At 38.3% G+C, this 12,975-nt stretch overlaps 1 protein-coding gene across 6 annotated transcripts in view; it reads right to left on the reverse strand.

The window, feature by feature from the left end:
* The window catches only part of CCDC141 (coiled-coil domain containing 141), a 194,067-nt gene that overhangs the window by 45,988 nt on the left and 135,104 nt on the right, over positions 1–12,975 (reverse strand). For all 6 annotated transcript variants that reach the window (XM_041722524.1, XM_041722526.1, XM_041722523.1 and 3 more), the window contains 5 exons: positions 8,434–8,613; positions 7,708–7,833; positions 5,481–5,669; positions 4,430–4,609; positions 2,180–2,329 (listed from right to left, as the gene is read on the reverse strand). In XM_041722524.1, coding sequence (XP_041578458.1) covers positions 2,180–2,329; positions 4,430–4,609; positions 5,481–5,669; positions 7,708–7,833; positions 8,434–8,613 — 825 coding nt within the window. The remainder of the gene's footprint in view (positions 1–2,179; positions 2,330–4,429; positions 4,610–5,480; positions 5,670–7,707; positions 7,834–8,433; positions 8,614–12,975) is intronic.

A 12,975-nucleotide genomic window follows, 5' to 3' on the forward strand; every position in this document is an offset into this window, starting at 1 on the left:
TCTCGTTCCCTCTGGTAGGGTGACTTTTTTTTTAACACAAAAAAGTAGTGTGACATGCTGTTTTAATGTTTTGTAATGTCTTAAGTACCTACACCAAGTATTAATAATGATAATATAATAAAAACGTCTAGGTGTATAAATATTAAATCACCACTTGGAATCTACTCATCTGGAGTCTGATATTCACAATACAACTAGAGTGTATGTATATTTATTTTACTAAAGTGCACTAAAAATATTCCTTCTGATTATTTTTCCACTAGGCTTGTAGTTGGAAAGTCCAGGGTGTGGGCGCTACACTGTGGCATGCCTACTATTTTTCTACAAGAAGGAAAGGAGAAAAGGACCAAAGATTTTCAGAGATCCTTTAAATGTGAAATTATAACCCACACCGAAGATTAGCTGGATGGGAAGTGGAAAGAAATGTGGAAGACCAGTTCTCTTAATGTTTAAGATTATGTTAAAGTGATATCTGATTCCTCCATGTATCTGCTTGCTCATTGTGGTACAGACAATCCTGGGGCGTCCCTACTGTGACTACAGGGGACATCTGTCATCCCAGCTGGCTGGCTCCCAGCAGAGGCTCCTCACGAGGCAGCCTGTAAATAGAACCACTGTGGGAAGGGTCTGAACAGCTCCATAAATGCCACAGCACTTCAGGAAGAGGGAAACTGAGCCCTGGGGCTGCTGGGAAGAACCCTGAGCCTCCTCCACTTGTGGTTTCGGTTAGTGTACAGCTGCACATCCCTGCAGGGGGAGAGATCTTTGGCAAAACAAAAATTTACCAAAGAAGAAGAGGAGGAAGGAAGAAGACAAGGAGGAAGGGGAGGGGTTGAGGAAAGGGTAGAAGGACGAGGAGGAAGGGAAGCAAGAAGGTAAATTTGGGGGGAAAGGTCGTAAAAAAATTATTTGCAAGCCTGCAAATCTACATGTTGCAGACTTGGGGAGAATGATGTTTTCTCTAACAAGATGTGAATGTGTGGTGTTAGCTGAAACCAGAAGAGGCCACAGAGGGTAGGCTGCACTCGGGTTGAACCCCGAATGAATCTCTAGCCCAGAACGTCTCCCTGCAACACAGAGTCTGAGCGGCAAGTCTGCAGTCCGTGGCTGTAGGCCCTGGGGCCTGTGTGGTCTTTCGTGCTCTCTGCCCCTCTCCTGCTCACTCTCTGCACCTGCCTGTAGTCTGGGGATGTGGGGCCTGCAGGAAGGAGCACTGCACAGCTGGACCACCACCCCAGTCTAGTTACTCACATGTTAGTCTGGGAGCTAATGTTGTCTGAATATTTGATACTTGCTGGGCCCAGATTGTGTACATTGGGCATAAACAGAACATTTGAAAAGGTTTACCACTTCCACCCGCCTTTGAAATGGACTTGTGACTGATGGACTCAGAAACATTTTGCTCTAAATGGAGACAAGTCCAGAACTGCAGTACTTTGTATTGTGCTTGTCAATTCTCAAAACCAGGGTCTATGTTTTGCTATCCTGATCTGTGTTCTCACCCCAAAAGAAGTTTATTTAAATGGAAAGTTTAGGGGAAGGCTATTGGGGCTCATGACACATTTGGGGGTTGGTGTTTGGGTAGAATTGAGGGAGAGGGGGTGGGAGCATGTGTTTGTGAGGGTGTGCATGGGTGCAGAGGAGGACTTTCATCTGTTATTGCTTTTCCTCCAGAAGTTGTCTTGCCAGTAAGCCACTCCATTTGAGTAAATATGAAACCAGCCACTTGACTTTGGTGATGATACTTTGCAGCCTCGGAAGCAATGAGCCTTCTCCCCTGGCCCTTGGCACCCCCTTCACCATGAGTCAATGGTACTTAAATAGAATCTCAGCAGGTTGGAGCTGGCTTCATGGGGACAGCGTCACCCTTTCTGTCCAGATAGGCTATACCCACTTGAGCAAGCAACTGCTGTACAGCCTTGAGTTGGGGGAAAGAAAGCAAACAGACAACCATAATAGTGCATTCTAGGTTTTTCTATGCATTGACAACATACTGGCTTGGGTGCTTGAGGTTTACTCAAACTTTCAGAGCCCTGAGACCATTGCTTAGTGGATTAAAGGTCAAGGTCGAACAAAATGTCTCCTGCTCCTGTGTGCACACGTCCAGACAGAGACACATGCGTTGGGTTCAGAGCGGTTTGGGGCCGACTCATGTCAGCTCTCAGCCCTGTCACCCCACCTCATTTATACTGTCCCTCGTGGTGCAGTACTCCAGGCTGCAGGCCAGGGTCCGTTCGTACTCCTCGGCCTTGGCACGCCTGCTCACGCTGTCCCCCTCAAGGATGTCCAGCTGCTGCTGCAGGTCCTTTGCAGAAACGTTAGAGCAGTTCTGAGCACGAAGGAGAAGTGGAAGTGACAAAGGGAGGGGGCGAAACAGCAATGAGACGAAGGCCACGTTATGAAACTCATAAAGGACATTAAAAAATAGGTTCCTGGCTTACCTTACCTTAAACACATTTGAATATAATGATTTCAGAAAGAAGCCAGACACCACCACATTGGGGAAGGCAAACCATTGCATTTCTAGTCTTGAAATCTCAATTTTGAAGATTTGCTCATCATACCCAACTCTTCAGAGACGCCATTTATTATAAGACATAATTTTTACTTCAAAAGGCATAAAATATGCATTGGAAGCATTCAGCTTCTGCACTATAATTTTCCTGTCAACTTGAACTTGACCTCAGGTTCATTATGCAAGTGCGCCAATCTCTGTTCAGCACAGAGGGCTGCTGAGGCCAAGGCCAGATGAGCGTTGGAGAACAATTTATAATATTATTTGTGCAAAGTGAGACATCTTACTTTTTTCTTTCCTTTTATAATAAATTTAGTAATAAAATAAAACTCTTTTAAAAGAAAACTCCTTTGTGGTAAAAACTGATTCTATAAACAGTGACAGGTATTTTGTATTTCTAGGTCTTTCAGTTAAAAGATTTAAAAAAAAAAAACTTCAGGTCCATTGTATTCCATACTGTTTAAAGGATATCCTAAATTAACTTTTTGTTTTAAGATTAATTTATTTATTCATTCATGAGAGACACAGAGAGAGAGAGAGAGGCAGAGACACAGGTAGAGAGAGAAGCAGGCTCCATGAAGGGAGCCCGATGCGGGACTCGATCCCGAGTCTGATCTCGTCCCCTTAAATGAACTTTAAAGTAAAATTGGTCATTATGATTTTATTAATATTATACATATTGGATAGAATAAAATTAGGAATTTGAGAAGGATTTTTTTAAATCAGAGTCCAATGTATTATTTATAAAAATTTGATCTGGAAATATTTTCTTCTGGGATGCGTGGGTGGCTCAGTGGTTGAGTGTCTGCCTTTGGCTCAGGTCATGTTCCTGGGGTCCTGGGATCGAGTCCTGTATCAGGTTCCACAAGGAGCCTCTGTCTCCTTCTGCTTATGTTTCTGCCTCTTTCTTTGTCTCTCATGAGTAAATAAATAAAATCTCAAAAAAAAAAAAAAAAAAAAAAGAAGGAAAGGAAGAAGGAAAGAAAAAGATTTTCTTCTTTTTAGGCTCCTTTGTTAAAGTCAGTTCAGTGACATAAAGCAGATCCAGTGACTAGTATCAAGCCTTTGACGAAGCCTGGAGGCTCCACCATTATGGGCTTTTATGGATAAAGCAGTTTCTCTGGGCCTTAGACTCTTCTTTTACAAAATGAGTGTCCTGGGCTGGATTATCTCTAGGATACCTTCCAAATCCAAAACGCTAGGGCAGAATTGGTCCAATCAAGATATAGTCAGAGCTACATGAATAATTAAAAATTTTCTAGTAGTCATATTAAAAAGTAAGAAAGAAACAGGTACAATTCATTTTCATAATATAGTTTGTTCAAATATCATTTTAACATGCACCCAAATGTAAAAAATATTAATACATTTTTTATACTAAGTCTTTGAAATATAGCACGTATTTCACACTTATAGCATGTCTTAACTGTTGCTAAACTTCTATCAGAAATACTTAATCTGTATTCAAATTTTGCAGTTCATAGTTTAAAATGTAGATTCACATATCCATGCTGTTCCCAATGTACTTACAAGTTTCCCCATAATTACACTGAAGGTCAGTTTTAAAATTTAAATTAATTAAAAATGAATAAAATTGAAATTTTCAGTTGCATTAGGCACGTTTCGAATGTGAAAAACTGACTGCTATATTAGAAAACACAGCTCTACAATTCTATTTTTTAATTAGTGTGAGAATAGATGTATTAAGCCAGACTTTTATAAACAGATTTCTCTCCTTAAGAATTGTTTTTATGTTGTTGTTGTTATAGGTGGTAGGAATTAACTACAAATAACTATCCCAGTGGTTTAATGTATTTTTGAATTTAACATTTACTGGCAATCTGCCAGGTTTCTTTGATATTATACCCCAACTTTCAGCTTTAATTAGGTATGAATGACAGTGTTGTTGCTTACAGGCCGCTGCACTGATGAGATGATGGCCACTCCCAGGGAAAGGGCCAGGTCATGGAGATGATCAATCTGTGCCTGCTTATCCTGAGAGCGGCTGAGGTGAACCTGGGCTTCATGGGCATCATCCAGTTCCTTTGGCTGTCCTAAAAACTCCATTTCCCTTGATTTGTTGAGATGACCCAGCTGGAATTTAGGACATTAACCATTAACATAGATTGCAAACTTTCATGAAGACAGATTTTTTTTTTTTAAAGCCTATTTCTTATAACCAATTTTACTACCTGGTCAAAATGCTGCCAAGCCCATCTATAATTATGAGTGTCACAGACAAAGAAATGTTACAGTGCTTCAAATTGAGACGGTAAAATGGAGGAATTAACATTGCCAGTTCTATTAAAGAAGAAAACACTCTTTTTTGGTCATAGTCCAAAACCTTTGCAAAATCTGAGTAAATTCAGGAGCTATTTTAAAGGGATAATAAATAAATAAATAAATAAATAAATAAATAAATAAATATCAATATATATTCATTTTCTGTTAATAGAAGCTAATAACTATGAAGCTTTACTGAGCACTCCATAATGTCAGGTACTTGAGAACCCCCCCCCAAAATTGTTTTCTCCCCTCAAAGGGCTTACGGTTGACTTGGGGCAGGGGAGTAATTAAGAATCAAGACGCTAAGAAAGACAAATGTGTGAGATAAATAATGAAACTTCTGCAAATTTAGAAGGAAGACAAATTCCAAGTGAGGCAGATTTGTTGGAAGCAGGGGCAGGGTTTAAACAGTAGAGAGGAGAGAAAAGGACCTGTCAGATAATGGTGCCTGGGAGCCCGGGCTGGGAGTTAGGAATGTGTGCACCATCTTTGAGAAACAAAGAGCTCAGTTTGGCTGGAACATAAGGGAGGATCGAGGTGTAGTGAGAAAAGTTAAAGGCCAGATTGTGGAAAGTTCCTAATACCAGAATAAACAATTTGGTCTTTATTAGACAATAATTTATTCTTAATTTCATGGTTTAAAACTGAGAGTCTTTCAGGTATCTGTGACACATCTTACCTTTTCCTTGACTAGGTGGAATTGGACCACCTTGTACAGGATATCCTCATAATCTCGGGTTCTCTCTTTCTGTGTTTGATGGAGGTGAATAAGCTCCTTCAATTGTTGTGACTTCTCTTTCACGGGGGCTCCTTTGCCACTTAACTCTTCTGATTCTTTTATAATGTACTGAACTTCATCATTCAGTTGCTAAAAAGTTAAAAGCAATAAGAGATATCCAGATTTTAGAGAGCTTTTTACTTTACACCTGACTATACGAAGATCTAAATCAGAAATCATTCTCTCATTGCTAACAATTACTTTTGTCAGCCTCACCCCATTCCCTACAAATCCAGGCTTTGGGCTTGATGCTAAGGATACATTATTCTCTCCCCCATCTTCTCAGAAATAAAAATAAAAAGTATTACCAATGCAAAAAACGTGTTTCAGAGTCAGCTGGTAAAACACAAAGTCCCATATTTCTATGGCACACCAACTACTCCAGTTATGTGCTAAATGAATGTATTTTTGATATTTTGTGAAGCCACAATCATCTCTGATATTTAATACAGCCTAGAGTCAGACGGTATGGTAAAAACACCATGAAAAGACAAGTCTAAAAATATATTGGGGGAATCACTTGTCCTCTATGATAACAGAATGATCAGAATGAATTACCAGCTGAGCAACGCGTTAGATATGCTGCTTTAAAAATGGTCATCCCAGAATCCACAAATAGCCAGCACATGTAGGGAGGGATAAAGCAGCTTCCTTTTTACCCAGCACTGTTCAGATATCCCTTAGATGAAACCATGATTCTGATAGAACTTGCAAAGGGTGGACAACTCTAGGAGGAAGCCACTAGAACGTCAGGGATGGATCTTACATCAAGGAAAAAAGTCATGGAAGTGATTTAGGCTAAGGAAAATAATTTGCAGAAGAGTAACATAAAAGTCTTCAAGTTGAAATCAAGCATGGGGCCATCAAATATATGCACATCACAGTGGGAATGCCCTGGGAATGCCCTGGGAATGCCCTGGACAGAGGACTTCACACACTCGTGCATTTTTAGGGGCACATGCACACATGAAATGCAAATAAATATCTAACACAGGGTATATCAAAGTCCCTAACATGTAGGCTAGTTTAATTTTCTAAGAATTTATAGGAAATCATTCATGGAAGGCTACGACAGGGTGTTTTTGGGTGTGGGGTGGGGGGGGGGTTGGTTATATATTTATATCAGTTTTACTTTTAAAGAATCCTTCAGTTTTCTGATTCGTCATTCTTTAAAGCCAACACTTATGAAGTAGTAACCAACAGAGACACAGATATCTTAACTTTGCAGCAGCCAAGAACAGGAGGCCAGGCAGGAGGACAGCATGACTGGCAATCATTTTTGGCAGTTGTATCAGGTTTAGGAGCAGCAGGAGGTGAAGGGTATGGAATGCATTATCAGTCAGGGCCTGGGAACATGACTCATGGTTTTCTTTCTCATATCCTGAGGGTTCTCTGAGAAGGGGAATGAGAGAGGCACAGCGAGATTCCTGGGAGGGTAAGAGGAAGCTGGGGTGCCAGTGGGTGGGGACAGTGACATCAGAGTGGTAATTCCAGGGACAAAGGGCAGCAGAGCCTCTGCATCAGAGCTTGTCCATCCTTTCTCTGAGATATCTTAACTCTAAAACGTGTCTAGGGATCCCTGGGTGGCTCAGCGGTTTAGCGCCTGCCTTTGGCCCATGGCGCGATCCTGCAGTCCCGGGATCGAGTCCCGCGTTGGGCTCCCGGCATGGAGCCTGCTTCTCCCTCCTCCTGTGTCTCTGCCTCTCTCTCTCTCTCTCTCTATATATATATATATATATATGTCTATCATAAATAAATAAATAAATCTTGAAAAAAATAAAAATAAAAAAAAATAAAACGTGTCTAGATTCCTCTTAAGAAAATAATTAGGGTGAATATATGTGATAAATACATTAATAAAGAAATAATTCAATGTAAAATTAATGTAAGATAAGAATCTATTAAGGACATTTTGCAGCCTGAATGCTTGTGAATCATCAAACACAGACTAGTGCAGAACAACAGGAAGAAAAATGTATTTTAAAAGTGGAGTTTTAGACAAGCAATGCTTTTGTTTAAAAAAAAAATAGCGATTCACCAGTCTGTTAAAATTAATTAGGTAAACCTCAACTGAACAGCTTTTGATTTTTTTTCCCATTTGCCCGGATCCATCAGTCTGTTTTGTCACCTGGAGCTGAGGCTTCATTTCGTTCCATTTTTTCTGTAGACCTAAAATGGTCTGGAGGCTCCCTCCAAGGTCAAGGGCAGACACAGGCATAAGTGCTTCCTGAAGACGTTTTAAGTTGTAAGTAGTCTGAAATAAACATTAGATAGTTATGTATTTGTTTTCCTTGACACCATCAGCAAATATGAAACAATCATTCCAGTGATGACTGGTACGTCATCGAACTTCTCCATACCCATGAAAACATTCACTACCTCAAATGAGTTCATAGTTCTAAACCACCAATGAACAAAAGTGGAGGCCCTGGGTTTCCCTTACTTTTTGTTGTTGTTGTTGTTTAACTGTGGCAAAATATACATAACAAAATTTACTGTTTTAACTAATTGTTAATTGTGTAGTTTGGTGGCATTGGGACATGAACACTGGCATACACCCATCGCCACCATCTACCTCCAAAACTTTGTCTCATCCTGGGCAGAGACTCTGTATCCATTTACCAGTAGCTGCCCCATCCCTCCTTCCCTCAGCCCTGCTAACAACTATTCTACTCTCTCTCTTTATAAGCTTGACTCTCGGTACTTCACCTAAGTGGGATCATACAGCACTTATCCTTCTGAGACTGGCTTGTTTCACTTAGCATCATGTTTTACAGTCTCTTCTGTGTTGCAGCCCATGTCAGAATTTCATTCCTTTTTAAGACTTAATAAAACCCACTGCACGTTCCTGTACCTTTCTGAGTTGTTCTTTGAATGCTCCCCACTGCTGTTTCAAAGGCTTGCTCGCGATGGCTTTAAGTTGCCATGTCATCCGAAGGTGGCTGAGTTCTTCTCTTTCTGCCTTGTGGCTTTCCATAGTGTTCTCCGTCAAGTGTACTCTGCTTTTCACATTTAATATTTCATCCTTTTTTGCCTGTTAAGTTAATAATCCATAAAATGGCTTCTTTTCCCCCAACAGACACAACTTTTTTGCATATACAATTTTAGGAGGAAAACACTTGATCATAGCCAACGCAGAGTATGGTTCTGACATTAAGGCAAGTCTGGAATGCCTGTGTGAAGGCACAGTGGGGCTCTCAGAACCTATATTCTATGCTTGGACACCAGGTCCTGAGTTCTTCAAAACCCAGTGCTATTTGAACCACCACCGTCCCCACCCTTGGCCAGGGTCTAGTTATTTCCTAGGACTTACGGGGTGATAAAACGAGAACCAGTCCCCAGAAATGTTAACGTCAAGATTATTTTAATGCATAAGTTTTAAAGTATAGTCCACCTTTTATTTTAACACATCATTAGCATATGTCAAAGTCTTGGTATCAGGAATTACGAGGGGTCTGTTTTTCTCTTTAAACTTTCGCATTTGTATATACTATGTTACTTTAGATTTTCCTTGTGAACGGTTCTTGAAGTTATTCCCTTTTGTGAGAACTGAAACGTCTGTCTATATATCTGTATATTTGTATCTCTATTATTCACCAGAATCACAATATCTAAATTCAGAGGCCTCTTCCCAGCTTCTACGTTCTGGTTGACTGATTTGAAGGTCTTTAAACAATGTTTTTAAATAAGGGGAAATTCAGTTGGAGGCAGAAGGATAAGAGATGTGAAAAGTAAGACTATGTGCTTTTTTTATGTGCAAACATAAAAAAATACAGAGAATATTTGGCTGACAAAACAATGATTTTCACTTTGATGGCCAGCATTTCTCAATAAATCCTTGAATTTCTAAGGAGCAAATGTACATGGATGTCTATAATTGCAATTACAGCTAGGTATCTAAAAGTCAAGGCACCTTTTAGATTGTAGTCCGAAGACAGTGTCAAAAATATGTAACAATATTTTAAAAGACCATTTTATTTTTAAATTATTCTAAAGTACATTAATATAAAAATCATATTTTTATATTAATTTAGACATATAAAGTATTCATTAATTACAAAAGAATATAATTGCAAGTCTTAAATTAGATTTGCCCCCATGAATTTGGGGTTCAGAAATAAAATGATATATGCTGTAATTATGGTTAAGAAGATTCTAATATATCATAAAAGATAATAAGACTTCAGCAGAACCCATCCCAAATAATATTTTTGATCTAGGCTATAAAATTAGCATATCTTTTACACATTATTAGGAAACTATTAATCAAAATGTAACATATAATTTAATGTAAACTTGGAAATTGCAGTATATCAGTGTCGACCACAATCAGCAGGGTATGATTCAAGTGAGGTCTGGAAAAAAGAGACCACAGTAGTAGTAGTTGCTGTCTATCTAGCAGGATTCAAGAAGAGTGATTATGTACTTGGCAGACTTAAATTTTTTGACCCCTCAGGAAGATTAAATAATTTGTCCAAGGTCTAGTTGGTAAACACAATACACATTCTACTTCTGTGCATGGGGGCATGGAAAAATTTGCCATATTCTTGTCTAATGGGTAATCTAAATTACCCATTTTCCATTTGAATTCAGGCACAAATGGTGTGTTTTGTTTTCTAGATATGCTGATAACAGGAAGGCAGTATCCTGGATCACATCCTTGATATTCACTGCTATAAATTAGTAAATTGGCACTTTGATCAATATGTCTGCCAGATTTCTCACCTAAATCAATTTCTCTGATCTTGATGATTTTTTTAAATGAACTGAAAATTTTTCAGTTTCAAGCTTGAAAAGATGAGCTACAGCAATCCAATCATTCAGCGGAAAATGCCAGCTGGCCTTCTTTTTAACAACGGAACTGGTTACCACATTTCAACAATAATGTTTGTTTAAAAACCTAATGGTCCAAAAAATATGAAGAGCATTAAAAATGTGTTTTAATTGCTCTACCAACAATTTCCTATCTCAGAATGTCACTGAACCAATAAAGTTAACTATTATGTGGATCTTAATGTTTATCAACAAGGAGAAATTTATTATATGAAAGCAGTAAGGACTTTGGGGTAAAGCATGTATTTAACACATAATGTCTGAGACTTGACAAATATTCATGGGTCCTGGCAACACAGGACTACGTTACTGAAAACCAAGAGAAAAGTAGACAACAGAAACAACTCCCGGCTCAGATGTTGGAATTAGCTGACAAACACTTTAAAATACCCATGATTAATATGGTCAAGAAAGTACAGCAAAGATGTAGAGAGGACAAGAGAGAGAATTTCATTGGCAATTGAAATGTAATTAGAAAAGAAATTTCAGAACTGAAAAATTTCTGAAATGAAGTTAGTAATTAAAAGGATGGACACATAAATGCAGTTTGCAAATACTTTAATTCCCTTATGAGTACAAATTAGAGCAGTCACATCAAGAGATTGAAGACTATATAATGAACAAAGTAAAAATGTAAAAGATGGTAGATAGGTAATATGTGTTCTAAATGCTCCAAATGTAAAATAACTTGGTTTTTACTGTAAAGCACCTATGTAATAAAAGAACATAGGCAAATTGCTTAGCAAGTTTTCTCTGATGCTTAAGAATAGCATTAGATAAATCAGCATTATTAAATACTTATTTTGTTTTCACATAGACTTAATAAGTATAGTCTTTGAACAGCAAATGTGGAGCTAGAGTAGATAAAGAGAAAATTATAACTCAAAGTAGATGAGTATAGTTACAGAACCTAATCTTCCAAATGAATTCAGACTCCAGACTGAGATTCATCACATTTCAGAGTATTGGGAAAATTGCAGATGTCAGTAATCTTTGCAAATCAACAGAAAATAAGAGAAAGGCCAGAAAGAGAAAGGAAAATGCCCTGATTTTCACAAGGAGAGGGTGGGCTACACTATTTACAGACTGATAAGCTTTATAATAAAAATCAGTGCAGTAAGTTCATCATCAATCCAGTAGTTTGTGAGCACTTTGGAAAGAATTCCTGATTTATGCTAAATAATACTTATGTAATTGATAGGATTCTTGGTAAGTAGACCTTCTTTTGAGCTGTTTCTCTCACTATAGATAAAGGGGAAAAGTTGTGAATTAATGGTTGAAATGAAGTACTATTGAAAGTGTCCATGACTGTTCAATAAACGGGTTAATCAACTGATGGCTTAATGGATTGGGAAGCTGACTTGTCCCTGGACACTTTTATTAAAAATCTACTTGCAGCCACAGAAGGCCTACTTATCAAATGTATACAATTAAACTCAGATAAGATGGCTAATGCAGTAGATAGCAGGTTCAGAATTAGTTTAACAAGATAGAATCATGGGTGAAGACAAACAAAATGAAATTAAATTGGGATAAATGTAGAGGCCTGCACTTGTATGTAAAAAATAAATGCCTGACCAATATAAAATGAGAGAGAAGTAGCTTGGTAGGAATTATAATGAAAATGAGAGTCTTATTTCATCACAGCCGAATATGAATCAGCAAAAGAGAAATTATTGCTAAAAACGCTAGCATAATCTTAGGTCTCCTTAGTAAAGAATGATGTCCACTTTGTTATACTTTGTGTTGAAGTTGGACCTCACTTTTTGGTTACATTTTATGAATTATTTTGACAAAACATAGAAAAATTCTGGGAGAATTACGATGGGAAGAGAAATGAAGTTATCTCATAAATGATAGATAGGATTTCTACGTGGCTAGCTACACAAAAAACTCAGACACTGCAACTATGTTCAGAGTTTGAATGACTTTCATGTGTGAGAAAAATGAAATATGAACAATTTTTTCTCCCTGTGTAACTACAGAGGGTTAGAAACAGATACATAGACAGATTTGCCTTAATATTAAAAAAAAAATTTCTAGTATCTAGCATTTTGTAACAACAAAATGAGCAGTTTCATTAGGAGGTTGATCTAAGGTTTCTAGAGTATTTTACAGATAACAACTCAACAACTAAAATTTAGAGTATATATATATATTTTAAAGATTGATTGATTGATTGATGATAGACACACACACACACACACACACACACACACACACATACACAGAGGCAGAGACACAGGCAGAAGGAGAAGCAGGCTCCATGCAGGGAGCCTGATGTGGGACTTGATCCCGAGACTCCAGAATCGCGCCCTGGGCCAAAGGCAGGTGCCAAACCGCTGAGCCACCCAGGGATCCCCTAGAGTATATTTTTAAATATAATAGAGCTGCCCTATGAAAAGATCTGCTATAGTAAGAAATTCTTCAAAATGGTAATTCACCCTAGATGTCTTTAACCCCCGGAAATTTTGTAAGGACCTTGTTACATGCTTTCAAAATAACAGAACTTTCGGATGGACTTCTACTGAGGTCTCTATGTAATAATGGAAATGTTGTATTT

This window comes from Vulpes lagopus, chromosome 11, assembly GCF_018345385.1.
Source record: "Vulpes lagopus strain Blue_001 chromosome 11, ASM1834538v1, whole genome shotgun sequence".
NCBI lineage: Eukaryota > Metazoa > Chordata > Mammalia > Carnivora > Canidae > Vulpes > Vulpes lagopus.